General features: G+C 43.1%; 1 protein-coding gene across 9 annotated transcripts in view; it reads right to left on the bottom strand.

Moving 5' to 3' along the window:
- LOC137785609 (neurexin-3b) overlaps positions 1-15,177 on the bottom strand; it is a 259,714-nt gene that overhangs the window by 170,894 nt on the left and 73,643 nt on the right. For all 9 annotated transcript variants that reach the window (XR_011077523.1, XR_011077524.1, XM_068576990.1 and 6 more), the window contains one exon: positions 13,107-13,490. Coding sequence is in view for 7 of the 9 variants with exons in the window: in XM_068576990.1 (XP_068433091.1) it covers positions 13,107-13,490 (384 nt within the window). In the remaining 2 variants the exon portion in view is untranslated. The remainder of the gene's footprint in view (positions 1-13,106; positions 13,491-15,177) is intronic.

Raw genomic sequence — 15,177 nt, 5'->3', positions numbered from 1 at the left:
TTGATGTCCTCTAAGTGCTCTCTCTCTCTCTCTCTCTCTCTCTCTCTCTCTCTCTCTCTCTCTCTCTCTCTCTCTCTCTCTCTCTCTCTCTTTCTCTCTCTCTCTCTCTCTCTCCCTCCACCCCCACCCCCTGTGTGTGTGTGTGAGAGAAAGCGAGGGAGTCTCTGTGCAAGTGTGTGTCAGAGAGAAGGAGAAAAAAGAGAAAAAGAGAGAGAATGAAATGAGACAGAAAGAGGGAAGATGGATGCAGTACATCCCCTCCCTTTTCTGCATGGCGTGCCACAATGGCAGTCAGTGTTTACGTAACCCACGACAGCTCCTAAGCACACATATAATTACAAATGGGGATTAGGGAGCAACAGCATAATGTTCTAAGCAGCGAAAAAACTGAAAGGAACAGATTGTTTTAAAGTGCAGGAGGATCTGTTCTTCTTCTGGGTAAACATTGTCGAACAAATGCGTGTCTCTCCATCGCTGCCTCTCTGGCTTTTTCAACAAAGAAGTCAAGAGTTTGTGCTCCTTTCTTCCTCTTTACTCCATCAGCCCTTTTTGAATGTGTGGAGCCGAGTGGCGTCAGGCACTACTGGCATGCTGTTCCAGCAAAGGAAGACGACTGTCAGCTCGCCATGAGTCTGTCTTCTGGCGCCCTGAGGCAGGAAACACCATCTTTAATGGCAGGCGACTCAAATCTCCTCTGTGGGAGACGAGAGGAGAAGACATTTCGCTCTGTGTTTTCTCTGCAGCTGGCATCCATGATAATTCAAATTCAATCTACGTGACCTCCAATCACTGAGGACCTTCTCTCTGCTAAACCACCATCTCAGCAAATGGTGAGGGGAAGAATAAGAGGATAGTCAAATCAGGATGAATATATTCCAGGGCAGAAAAAAACAGCACAGGATTGAGTCTGAAGCCGAACCACAGAACTCGGCTGGAAAAACACGTGACACGCTTGATAATGCAGAAGATAACAAACTCATTATTCTTCTCGATTCCACGATTATTCAACAGCGGGCAGCAGATAAGACGTTAAAAGACAAATGGAACAACGCTGAGATGAGGAGAGAATAGAAGGGGCCGGCTTTTCCTTGCTGGGACTGAGAATTGTATATATTTTTAAAAATGCAGACACGGGTATTTTCTACACCGAGCACAATACAAGCACGTTTCAGCATCAAATGAAATAGGATTACTTTAGCATGCTTCCTTAGGCTGCAACACTGCAAAACAAGTCGAACACATACACATGCAGACACACAACAGCTTACAGTGTGCGTCAAGGTGTGTATCTCTGCAGCTACGTTTCAGAAGCTGAAGAAAACCGTCGAATAAAGTCACGTAGGAGACATTCACTTCAATGCCCGAACTACAATATTCAATATAATATCCCATTTGTTTGGTAGTTTTTTATTCACATGTAAATGGTGCTCTGTGAATCTGTTGTTTCAGAATCAGAATCAGAACCATTTATTGCCAAGTAAGTTTACACATACGAGGAATTTGTCCTGGCGGGAGGTGCGTAACATTTAACAGTAGACATTTAACATGAAATAGAGTGCAAAGAAAGTGTGAGGTAGGTGGCAAGTGTATTTAAGTGTATTTATTCTTACTTCTGTTTAGTTGTCTGTGAACATTTGAATGAAACAAAGATGGATTGTGATAGGATACAGGTCCAACACGTTAGTCGCCAGAGACGTAGACTCACAGCCTACGTTCTATGACAGTAATACCTGACGTTACCACCATGACACTTGAAAGTGGTGGGACATAAAGTGCTGTTGTCCCCCTCTATACCCGTGTGCCTGTGTGCCTATTTCAGAGGCTCAGCAGGCACATCTCAAGCAGTGTGTCAGAGCACCTTGACACATCTATTCTAAACTTAGCATTCACTGTGACATCAGAAATGGTTTGACTGACACCTTGCAAAACAAACACGTACAAATATATATTTTCTTTTTCCATGGAAAATATAATATTTATATATTTTTTTACTATAGGCCTGTCAATCATATGTCTTTTTAGTTACAAACCTAAAACACAAAGGGAACATTGTCTGTGTTGAGAAAACAAGACAGGTGATTTAACACATGCTGAATAAAGACATAATGGAGTGGCATTGTCACACTGGTCACTAACGTTCCTCGACATATAATTGTCACACTAAACGATGTGATATAATGGCATTATTAAAATGGTGAGCTGGCGGTGCAGCTACTGTCGATGCTTCAAACCGACCCCCTGCAGTGCACCACAGAGGCACCACGAAGGCAGTGGGAGCTACATGATCCATATGAGCTACATGAGCTACATGAGCTACATGAGCCACATGAGCCATATGAGCTACATGAGCTACATGAGCCACATGAGCCATATGAGCTACATGAGCTACATAAGCTACATGAGCTACATGAGCCATATGAGCTACATGAGCTACATAAGCTACGTGAGCTACATAAGCTACATGAGCTACATGAGCCACATGAGCTACATGAGCTACATGAGCTACATAAGCTACATGAGCTACATGAGCCACATGAGCTACATGAGCCACATGAGCCATATGAGCTACATGAGCTACATAAGCTACATGAGCTACATGAGCTACATGAGCCATATGAGCTACATGAGCTACATAAGCTACGTGAGCTACATAAGCTACATGAGCTACATGAGCCACATGAGCTATATGAGCTACATGAGCTACATGAGCTACATAAGCTACATAAGCTACATGAGCTACATGAGCCACATGAGCCATATGAGCTACATGAGCTACATAAGCTACATGAGCTACATGAGCTACATGAGCCATATGACCTACATGAGCTACATGAGCTACATAAGCTACATGAGCCACATGAGCTAAATGAGCTCCATGAGCTGCATGAGCCATATAAGCTACATCAGCCGCATAAGCTACATGAGCTACATGAGCCACATGAGCTACATGAGCCATATGAGCTACATGAGCTACATGAGCCGCATACGCTACATGAGCTACATGAGCCATATGAGCCACATGAACGTGAGCTACATGGGCTACATTAGCTACATGAGCCACATAAGGTACATGGGCTACATGAGCTACATGAGCCACATGAGCTATCAAAAGCTCATGCTGTACATTTCACAGCAAAAAAGGAAATAGTTAAATCCAATCCATCACATGTATATATCACTTAATCCATGATAGAAACATCCAAACGTATAGGTTATACTGCTGTTAAATATCCATGCAACACATGCTTTAAGGACTGTCCTGCTTTACTAGGCTGATTGTTCAATTCTTCTTTTCCATCGATTCTGTCTTCTTTCAACATTTTTCGTCCTCTTCTATTACACACTTCCTTTTTGTACTTTCAACCCTAACTGTCTTTCCTGCATTTCCCTCATCCGCCCCCTCATCCTGTGTATGTACTAGGTGAGCACTGGGCTGTTATTCAGGGCAGACCTTGAAGTGTCATGTTCTCTGTCTGCAGAGATAAATGTCCCAGCAAAAGGTGCTCATCACCAGTTTACAGCAAGAAAGTGGGGCTGGGAAAACACAAAGGTAAGGTGTGCGAGAGCTACAGTATAGTGGGAAATCATATGAGGGGTGGGTTGACTATCATCCTTCCATTAAAGAAGAAAGGGAGCTAAAGACATAAAGACAAAGTATTTCTCTCAATCCAGCTATCTGGTAGTGTGGCAAGTAAGAGATGAACGCATTTCCACTCCAAGTGATTGAGCTGAATGCTTAATCATGACCGCTCTGCTTCTACAGACGTCCTAACCCCTCCTCCTTTCCGTGGATATCTACTTCATGATAACACAGGAGAAGTATCTGAACCGTACGTCTTATTCTATCTCACACAGCGACAATGGCTTTCTGCAAATGCCAACCAGCAAGCTGAAAAACGAAGGCAAACAGCTGAAAGGTGAGTGGCTGTGCAGCGTGTTCTCAGACAGATTCGCGCTTATCAACCTGGAAGGGATGTTTTTCTATTCACTGTTACACAGAAGCTTCATGCTGCACGAATCAACTCATCCTGTCAAACAGAAATATGACAGAGCCACAAACATTCCCGAACTGATGATCATCTTTTAACAATCATTAAAGCACTGATCGAGCGTACGTCTTCACTTCCTCTGGTCTAAACGCCAGCACCTGCTTCAGGTACTCCATTTTGTTTTTGCTGGTCCCGTGAAATGTTTGAATAACCTGCTGCTGGAACACAATATGTTCCCAATATAAACATATTAATTTGTAAAACGTGAAATATTGATTCCCCTTTCTGCAGATTGTCACGCGATAGGGCTAAACACAAGGTCACTCACTTAGTTACACAACAAGATGCTTTCAGCCGTTTACCACGGCCTTCTTTAGCAGGTGGAATATGTTCAGGTGTGTATGTATGTATGTATATATATATATATATATATATATATATATATATATATATATATATATATATATATATATATATATATATATGCTCACACATACACCTGAACACCTGGATTACAGCCAAATAGTTTAAGAAAGCGCTCAGTGAGTGGACCTTGAGTTCAGAAGGTTAATCACACTTGATAAAGTTGGGAATCAGACTCTAACATAAGGTGGCTCATAAGTCTGTCTTGCACCAGAACATCTTGGGCCGGGGATCAATAATCCACTCTGTAATCGTATCGTCTGATCTGCGGCCGTTTGTCTTGGACTCTCGGGTGAAGAGAGGTCTCTGTACGACTGAAGTAAGTGTTCCTATTCTCTGCAATAACACGGGCGACCGAGGCTCAGTGGTGAGCAGGGTCGCGCGACACAAGTACAGGTCCAAGAAGTCAGACACGGTCCCTGTGGGTGTTGACTGCCCTTTGGGTCAGGATATCTACGTACGTCAGACCACGAGACTTAAAATCACAAATACATATACAGCTCAAATATGAGAAGAAAATGCTCAAACACAAGTGGGATTAAAGTTGCAGAATTTATTTTCAGCAGTGTTGATTCTTCTTGGACTGGATGTTTACATATACACAGTGGCAAGGTACGCCTGTGTGTGTGTATGTGTGTGTGTGTCTATATGCTTTAGTTTTTAAAAGACTGTTGAAAGAAGATTTTATTGTCTCACGGAAATCTAAAGCAAAGGCCACAATATATTTAAAATAATGCAAATCTTTCTCCATCTAAGGTTTTAAGCTTGTTTCTTGTGTAAATTGGTTTTGTTCATTTAATAAATGAAGCTCTCAGCTCTAGGAGGACGGTGCAGGACTCAAGGACGAAGGGAGACTTTCAGAGCGATATCATCCTTTCACCTTATGTATGCATCATAAACATGATTATAAAATAATATATTTACAACTCTGGGCTTAACGACACACTATGATCTTTTAAAAATTAGTGAGTGAACAACATTTATACCATTTATACTATAATTATTAGTCATCATGATTAAAATATAAATATATATATATACATATTACTTTTTTTTAATGTTTCTTCATTACTGTTTTTATTACTGTTGTACTGTTTATTTATATTACTTGATTTTGTATATTGACTATGTGTCTCTTGTGTGCACTGCTGCTGTAATCCTGCAATTCCCCCACTGCAGGACTAATACAGGATGATCTTATCTTTATCTCTTGTATGTATATGAGTTCTTATAACTAATATTATACAATGCTATGAGCAGATTGTAATAATGCATCACAGACATGAAAATGTTACCAAGAGGTTATCGAAGTGGGTGCAGAGATGCTGCACTGAGAGATCTCTGAGATTTGGGATAAAATATTGTTCATATTTCTGCCCTGTGGACCCATAATGCCTCCATTCCATTATCATTTAAATATTTTGCACAGCACAATACCTTTGGCAGGTCTTTTAGTTCATCATAGAATGTGCATATAAAGGCCTGTTTGTCACACTTTGATAAAACGTTAAGGTCGATACTTTAGTATTGTTATTCTTTACAAGTAGTGCAGCAGTATATCGCTCGGTCATGATGCTCTCTCAGTCAGATTTATGATACTACTTCTCTTGTCCTTTGCAGTTGGAAAAAAGTATGTCTGCCACCACAGATAAATAGTAAATAGTAAATCATCTACAAAAAAACACTTCATTTTCCACTTCTCAAGCATTATCCAATAATAAACGGGGGTATATTATGGGTTAGAAGATTCCTTGTAGAAAGGTAGCGGTCATCAATGTCATCCAATCACTGCGCTGCCATTACAACCTATGATTAAACTGTAAAAGCCATGTGGTAACCTATTATTACACTGCCACCACGGACAAAGAGCAGAATGAGCAGGTAATTGCATGATGTGTGTGTGTGTGTGTGTGTGTGTGTGTGTGTGTGTGTGTGTTTCTACCTTTGTGAGAAACCACTGTGATTGATTAAGACGTGTGCGATTTTAGGCAGAAACTTAATGATACTTGTCTAAATGCCAACACGAGGAGCATGTCCCATTCCAAAATCCTCATGATCATTCAATCAATCAAAATAATATTTGATAATTTGATTGATTTCTAATTAAATTGAATAAGAGGATTTTCAGTGTGCAGAGGAAGCCAGCAGCACAATGAGCTGGTACATCCCCGCTGCTCTGTGGTGGACACACTTCCAGCCTCCAGCTCAGGCCCGGAGCCATCACTGGATCCTGTGAACACAGGCACTTACTGTACTTGGGCGGTGGCATCTTGTCAGGGAAAATACGATATGCATTAGACACAATCCAATCTGTCCCCAGTGGATTGGTGTGTGTGTGTGCGTGAGTGTGTGTGTGTGTTGATGCAGCAGAAAGACAGAAAGAGGAGCGCCTCAGTGGGACGGCCGGGCGCTGGGTTGGCACAGCGTCAGACAAACACACTTCATTACAGGCCTATTTACCTGATTAACTGGGCTACTTTATCAGCTGCACAGCACTCTGCAACACACGGCTGTCAGCAACACCCCGGCTCCCCTCCCACACCCACACAAGTGGACCCACATGCGGTTTACAAACACAAAGCTTGACTCACTGACTGTTTGAATGGATGAGTGGCTCGCTCAGTCGAGGCAGCGCTGCCTGGACTTGGTCCCTGGCCAGGCTGGGCCCACGACATCAAATGCACCCCTCCCCCCTGTAGGCTCAAATGAATGTCGCCTCGTGCAAGTTAGACTCAAATACGACCTGAATGATCTGTTGTACTGGAGTCTTCCTTATGGGGATAACATTTGGGTAACCCCTTCATGTGATGGAATGTAACAATCAAAAGGGAATAAAGCCTTGAGCTGACTCCCAAAGACGAGAGAGGACAAGCCCATCTTCAAACATTACCATTACAGGAGGGTAATGATTTCCTTTCTCTTTGCTCTTTGTGGAGCTGACTGTAGGCTATTTGAGAGAAAAATCATTTTTCGGCATCACTTTTTAAAAGTACTACTCCGAAACGAAACCCGTACGCCTGATTCAACCCAATTAGACAAGTCCCACGCAGATGGAGTACTAAGTTACAGAAATAACCTTTGCACACGTTACCAAATGATTAAAGCTCAGCACAGCAGGAGAAAATAAACACAGGTTACAGAAACTCAAGCAATACATATTAGTTCCACAAGGCTTATCATCTGAGTGTGTGCGAGGGCAGAAATGCGTCCTGAAGCCATGTAAATACATGTGCATAGTATATTTAAACCAGGCAGCTCCTCTCCTCTCCTCACCGTGTGTGTGTCTGTGTGTGTGTGTGTGTGTGTGTGTGTGTGTGTGTGTGTGTGTGTGTGTGTGTGTGTGTGTGTGTGTGTGTGCCTGTTGGGGCTACACTGAGCCAAAGCTGCCTTATCGGAATTCAAATCACAGGCAGGCGGCTTTTTGGCAGAGCTACGCTCCCGGTCCCAACCCAAAGAGGGGGGTCAATCAGGACCAGGACCAGGGCCAGGGTCCCGGCATTCGACACCGACATGGGGCATTGGCTGCCTGGCGAGTACGAACGAACACACCTACACACACACACACACACACACACAGACACGCACACACAATGCATTCGTGATGCAAACATACACAGGGTGCAGACACAGGAACATATGTTGGCACAAGAGCATGTGATGATATTCATTGCTTTTTCACAACATATTTAAAACGTGCACTTCCATAACACACACACACACACACACACACACACACACACACACACACACACAGAGTGGCTGGCTCCCATGCTGGCACTACATCTGTTGGTGTGATAGCGTGGCAGACCTCTGATCTGATCACAGGTGCTGTCAGGTCTCATGGGCGGGGTTAAAGAAGACATGCCAACCAGAGGGAGAATGTGAGAGCGAGGAGGAGAGAGATAAACAGGGAGCTGCATAAAGTAAAAGAAAGAGAGAGATTTAAAGACAACGAATGAAAAGGAGACACGGAGCAAGGGGGAAAAGCAGAGACAAGAGACAGAAATGATGTGTAAACTGAAGCTGGCACAGATAGCAGGCGGAAAACCGACAGACAGCAGCGGTGTTGTCTGTTAGTTGTCGCCTGGTAGGATCTTTGATCTCCTCAAACAGTCTAAAATATCTGTCGGATTGTATTTTCGTTCCGGTAAACAGAGCAAGAAACTGCTAGCTGTTTTAGCTCCCCGTGGAAAAGAAGAAATTACACAGAGCAACGTGCTCTGTTCCACGCAAATATGATGAAATCATCTGGAGAATTAAAATTTTGATGATTCCATTATTTGAGTTCCAAAAATACCATTTAACGGATATGCGCTGAAGCCACAACCACGAGGGCTTTCTCAACTTGTAAAAAACAACTGAGGACGATCTGCTGTGAAATGTGCTCTCAGTAAAGTCTCTTCATACTCAAATAATGTGGGTCTAATAACAATATGTTTTTATACTATTAGTAATTTGAAGGCAGTTACAACACATTCTAATCAATTATCTAAGCATTGTATAATACAGCTCAGTTTATACTGAGATCACAACGAAAGTCTCTAAATTTCACATTACTTATTTAGATTTTTCATATTTTATTTATTGAAGTGTTCCTTTATAAATTCTGCAAATTGCCTTTCCCAACATGTAGGTCTAAATTATTTTCAAAGCCTTGATATTCCTGCCCTTGTATAGAAATACAAGGCCAGGAATAGAAATGTAGAGGAGAAATGGAATTTATTTTTTTGGTTGGCTCAAAAGTGAAGTTGCCAAAACTCCTAAAGTCTCAGAAATGACTTCAGTGTATTAAATGCTAGCAGGTCCTTACAAACCACACACAGTTACAGTGGTATGTTAATTACAGCACAAATAGACAACTTAAAAATAAATTGTTACACACTTTCCATGTTTTTCAAATCACTTTTGCAGCGTCAAACTTGTTTCAGGCACACAGGAAGTGACCAAAAAAAGCTGAGAAGCAATCGCGAAGCATCTTAAAAGCAGACTTTACGACTGGGGTAACTAATGTTCAACAAGGTCCAGTTTGAGAAAATGTCCTCATGCAAAAGTCGGGGAACATTGAGGGGAGACTTTTCCTTCACAGATCAAGACTCACATGTCCCAAGAACATGTGGACCCAAGAACAAGTTCATAGCTCCTGTATTTATAGTTTTATGTTTTATGGACGATTCCTTAATTTTTCACCAGTTAAACACAGTTGAACCACCATGTGGATCATGTAAATGTATGTGTATATTTATCTTACTTCCATTGCTTTATTTTTTTAGATATTTATTTTTTTTAGTAAAAAATAAATAAATGCATTAGATGCATTTTTAATTTAAAAAAATAAATAAACATCTTCTTCCAAAAGAAGAGTGCAAAAAGGGACAGAGAGGAAAGGAAAATTAAAAAAAATGAAAATTGAACAGATCCTTTGGATTCGTGCCCCTATGCACTTCCCCATCAGACCTGCCAGCCTTTACACACTGTGGTTGTTCGTGCGAGCTCCCAGCACACTGAGTGTTCAAAGCTCATATAAATTGCAGTGTTCACACTTGAATTCTCCACTTGCCGTACAGATCCAGTGAATCACACCCAGTCATTAGTAACCACGAGTAACCTCCAGTAACTACTCGCTCTGGCAGTCCACCATTAGTTGTACGAAACCAGTTTCAAACCCGGCTGGAAAAGCGTGTTAAAATATTAGCGCTCTGTTAACTTTTAATAATTCTCAACCATCAATCGGTCATCGGTCCAGAGTCCGGATACAACAGCGTCCGGACCGCGGCCCGCCTGTTAGTGACCCGTGCTTTACATCATGCCACTTTACGGCATGCCACTTTACGGCATCCCGCGGTAAAAGAGCTCTTTGACTTCAGGAGTTCAGTTAAAAAATGATGACGAAGTGTGAAATGCATTCCAAGCACATCCATTTCCGGAAAATCACATCCAATAAAGTGTATGCTGAACTCAACAAACTGTTTTGAACAAAGACAGAAAAAGAGCTTATTTACATTCTCGAGCATGAAGTCAGCAGCAAAGGCCAATCATTGTAATGTAAATGTGTAACCTTTGTTCGGCTCCCGGGGAGCGCGCTGATCTCTATCATTTCACCCCGTGTCTCATCACACGAGCACACACTCGGTTCCACCGTATAGCACGCTCCAGAAGATCAATAGCAAGTGCCATGTGTGAGTACATCTCAGTGGCTGTTTGATTTAGTCACTAGGGAGCTCCAGAGGCGGCTTAAAAGCATGGAGGAGAGGGGAAATAAACGATTCTACCAGCATGACTAATACAATTCCATTCGTTCCAAAGTGTTGCAAATTCTTTTTGAGAAAAGAAAGAAAATACCACGTCGTTTCAAGCTCAGCATTTCAAATCAAAGCCATTTCTTCATCTCAAGGGCGAATGTTTCCGAGGCAGAGGAGAATTAGCTTCAACAACATTCTGCTCTGAACTGGAATCTGAGTAATCATTAGAGAATGGAGACGCTAATGGAATCACACTAATTGTAATTCAGTTTGCAACATCCAGACCTTGTGCTATCTGCAGATGATGTTGTCTCCCTGGTTTATACAGACGTGACCTCCCATTTGCAGATTGCAGCTGAGGGTCAAACGGTGAGAATGATGGCAACAAGGTGGGCCGCTGCGCTCAGGAGACCTTTGGAAAGGACTGCTGAAATAAAGCAGGTTTTACATGGTAACAGAAACGGTACTGAGGGCTGATTCACTGCTTTGGGTCATGGATCTAAAGGACAGATGTTCCTCGCAGCCTCAGAGGCGACTCCTCTACTGAGAGGTAGAGCAGCACACTGAGAGGTCCCGGTGTCCAGCTGCTGTGCCGTCGCACTGCCCGGCGCTCTAGCTGAGGAGGTCCAGACCAACCGCAGAGCTGACACCAGAACACACTGTCAGGCCATTGCGAAGACGAGGCCCAAAGGATGCCCTGAAAGACTTGTAATACCGCTGTATATATACTTGAATTGTACTTTGATGGAAAGGAAATTAAAGCTGTCAGTATTGATAAATGGTATAGATTAACTTTGATTATTAGTTATCGATCAAATTAATTATTTGATTAACAAAATATAAGAAGTGAACAACAAATTCCCATCTAAAACTTTGCTACAATGATGAGAACCTCATTTATTTTCTGGCCCTAGTTTAAGCACCACGGGGCGTCACTACTAACGACATAAAGTAGAGCAGCAGATCCTCAACAGTTTGTACAGCTTATGTTAATGATGTCTCCTTTCCTTCTCCTACTACAAATGTTGAGCAGAGAACAAAACTACTTAACTTAACAGTTAATTCATTTCCTGATTATGGACTACAGAATTTGATGACCTTAACTTGAAGCGATGTGAAATGGAAAAAATAAGTAAATCACGTAACTAGGAGGGATGTTGCTGCTCAGCAACAGCTCACAGCAAATCCTCAAACCTCCCCGTGTGAATTAACAATCTGCGGTTCAACAGACTGAAGCCCAGCCAGGAGCCGCGGGGCAGACCTGGGGTCTCCTGGCGCTCCCTGAATGCAGAGCTGGGACCGTTCAGATCGATGTGTGGGAGGCAGCGGAACAACACAGAGAGGAAGAAGAATGAGGGAACGGAGCGGTGGGGACATATGACAACGCGTTGTTATCGTGGGTAGAAGGTCAGCGAGTGTTTCTCCGGCAGTACGGCACCATCTTGTCCCTTTTGTGCTGACGCAGCAGCATGGGAGGCCCTGTTAGGACAGGGTTAACTCCATCAGACAGCTTCCTCACTGGACGTTTAGCTCGTGCACCACATGTACTCTACATCACAGAGATTCTACATGAGCTAAATCATTTAAGGTCCATTAACGAGGCAAGAGGGACCCGTCTCAGTCTCTAACCGTCCATCCTCAATGTGAGGTGCATTTAGGTTCTGATCCTGCTTTAATAATCAACAACACCGTCTCATCTCGCTGGCCTCCTAAAGTCACACTGCTGGATGTGATGATCTCTTCTCCAGATACTCATTATTCCTCCTACAAGTATGTTTCTCTACACACCTCAAGTTCTTAGGAGAGTACTTAAAGCCCTGTACCGAACGCCCCAAAATCTCTGTAAAATAGTGAAGAAGGAAAGGACAATCTGAACATCCTCTCCCACAGCTGGGATGGTCCTATCTCTGCCGTCTCATAAAAGCTTAATGTGTTCAAGCTCTTCAAATCCAGACGAGGAGAGACCGATTCACCAGCAGAGAAGTTCAATGTCCCTGCAGAACCTTCCCCGACACGAAAACAGGCTTCACTATTCCACAGCCACTTGGCAGGAAAGTGAAATCCTATTGAATTTTTCAGCAATAAATATTGTGAAAGAAGTGGCCCAAGTCACATGTCCGTCTGTCTGCTAAGACAAAAGCTTTGTCCACTTTCCTGGAGTGGCTGTTGTTAGCAGACCAGTTCATAACCTTTAGGATGTCAGAAAGGATATAGCAGCTTTGTAGTAACTACTGTGTACATGCTGCATTTTGTACCCTGCACAAACATATTGATAGAAAGTAAAACAGCACTGCACTGACCAAATAGATTTCTCAGCACATAAAAGGAGTACAGCTGCTGTGCCCTCTCTAAAATCAATACGCCTTCTGACAAACCCAATAAGATTTTAAAATGATCAGTATAAAAGAGAAAACACATTCACCAGAGAGAGATTAACGATGGGAAGAGGGCTCACCTCTCTCACAGGTGCTATCCCAGAAGCCGGTTCCAGTGCAGTCGCAGACGAAGCGGTTCCATCCCTCCTTGCAGGCGCCGTTGTTCTTGCAGGGGCTGCTGTCGCACTGCTTCCCCGTCACCTTGCTGCACGAGGACTTGATGCCGGTCACGTTCTGGGACTGAGCTATCTGCCGGATGTCTTTGCTGCGTCCGTCGATGAACAGGTCTCGGACGCAGCCCACGTAGCCGTAGTTCAGCATCGCGGTCCAGAGCTCGGTGGGGAGCACCAGGCCCGCCCGGCTGTCAGGCAGACCCCCCAGATAAAGGTCTCCCTCCAGGTCCAAGATCTCGTTTTCCCCGCTGGCTGTGAAAGGGGATCGGCGGCTGTTGACTGAGATGATGCCTGGAGAAAGAGAAAGACGACATTACAGTATGCAATAATGTGGGTGTCAACATGTCATCTGATGTATTCCTATCATAGTCTCTAAAACGAGACTGCTGGGGGACGGAGATCATATCACTGGTTCCTTCTTGTGCCATGTTCAGTGTACTAATTAAGTTAGCTGCCAGATTGGGCTCGCTGGTGGTAAACCAAACTTTTTTCCAAGAAATGATATTTCAAGACTGAACAGACATTTTATTCTGAAACTAATTGTGTGACCGGCAGACCTTTGTTTTGTTGATCAAAGAAGACAGGTTAGAGACATATTGTTGGTGATTTTGCAAAAGGAAGCTCTGAGGAACACAAGCAGCAAAGCTGCATGAAGAGGCCGACACAAATATCTGAGCACGCCGTCCCTTGTACTGCTGTTCATTACACCGCCATGTTGTAAAGAGGTTGTTTTAAACAGTTAGACAGTTTTTCTGAGCATTTGTTTTTCACATTTGTCGGAGCTAAGATGTGGTGTGAGTAGGTGGAGGTGCAACCGATGCCTGGCAGCCAAAGCTACAGGGGAACTCTATTTGAGTCATAAATATGACACAATAGGGGCCGGGAAAAAATAAATCAGCCAGGGAAGAAACTTACTTGCTCCCAGCAAAAAGCCAAGGTCAAGGACAAAGTCCCCAGAGACCTCACTGTAGATACTAATAACACATTTATACGGTTGTTCCATAGGGAAGTTTCATATATCGGTTTATGAATGTAAAAAATCCACTTTAGTTTACTGCACACTTAGGTTGGCCGCTAGAATAGAATAGAATAAATCCAACTCCACAACTGCATTTGTAAGGTAAAGGTGTGGGAAGTTCAGCTGTGGACCAACCCGGGAAAGGAAAGGGAAGTGGCACGGCGTCTAATCGCAGGCCAGATATGTGGCTCACGAACAGATGATCATCTTGTATGAGAAAAATGCAGCAGTGACACCATCTTATTGACTTATTGATTATTATAACGTCACCGTCAGCGCAGACCTGTTCCTATGAGCCTGCTGCTTGTCCCACTAAAGCAGTGATTTTCAACCACTGTGCCGCAGCACACCAGTGTGACGTGGGAAAACGTCCAATTTAATTGAATTGGTCCCAAAAATATTATTTAGTTGCTGCAAATCTTTTCCCATTGTTGAGCATCTGATCCTGCAATATAGTGGCTGGCATAGTAATGAAATACTCTTCCATGCCAGTAGGTAGCGCAATAATTGCCTACCATATATGTTGTATTATGCTACAATGTATCCGTTTGTAACGTTTTTGGTTGTTGGTGTGCCGTGGGATTTTGTATTGGAGAAAATGTGCCGCGGCTCAAAAAAGGTTTTTTTAAAAAACTGCACTAGAGAACCCAGTCTGCCTGTCACTGACGAACCAGAGGTGGAGAGCAGCAGCAGGCTCCGCGCACACAGCACGGTTTTTGTGTTACGTCTACTAGAATTTAGCCCGTCAGAAGATGTCCTTTGTGCGACATTCAGCTTGCAGTCAGACGGAGAGATTCTGGCTGAGATCTTTGTGGACAAGGAATTGAATTCACTTGCAACTCCTATTAACATTTCACTCAAGACACAAGTGTGATTATGCCTGTTCTTAACCATCCCTCAGTCTGGCATCCATATATCTCTCATTCCTCTTTCTCACTGCGAAAGTCCTACTTTCGGCTC

The sequence above is a fragment of the Clinocottus analis genome, unplaced genomic scaffold (assembly GCF_023055335.1).
Source record: "Clinocottus analis isolate CAN_PGR_092001 unplaced genomic scaffold, fCliAna1.0.p SCAF_15, whole genome shotgun sequence".
NCBI lineage: Eukaryota > Metazoa > Chordata > Actinopteri > Perciformes > Cottidae > Clinocottus > Clinocottus analis.
The sequence above is the reverse complement of the archived record's forward strand: the minus strand, read 5'-3'. Positions and strand labels throughout refer to the sequence as shown.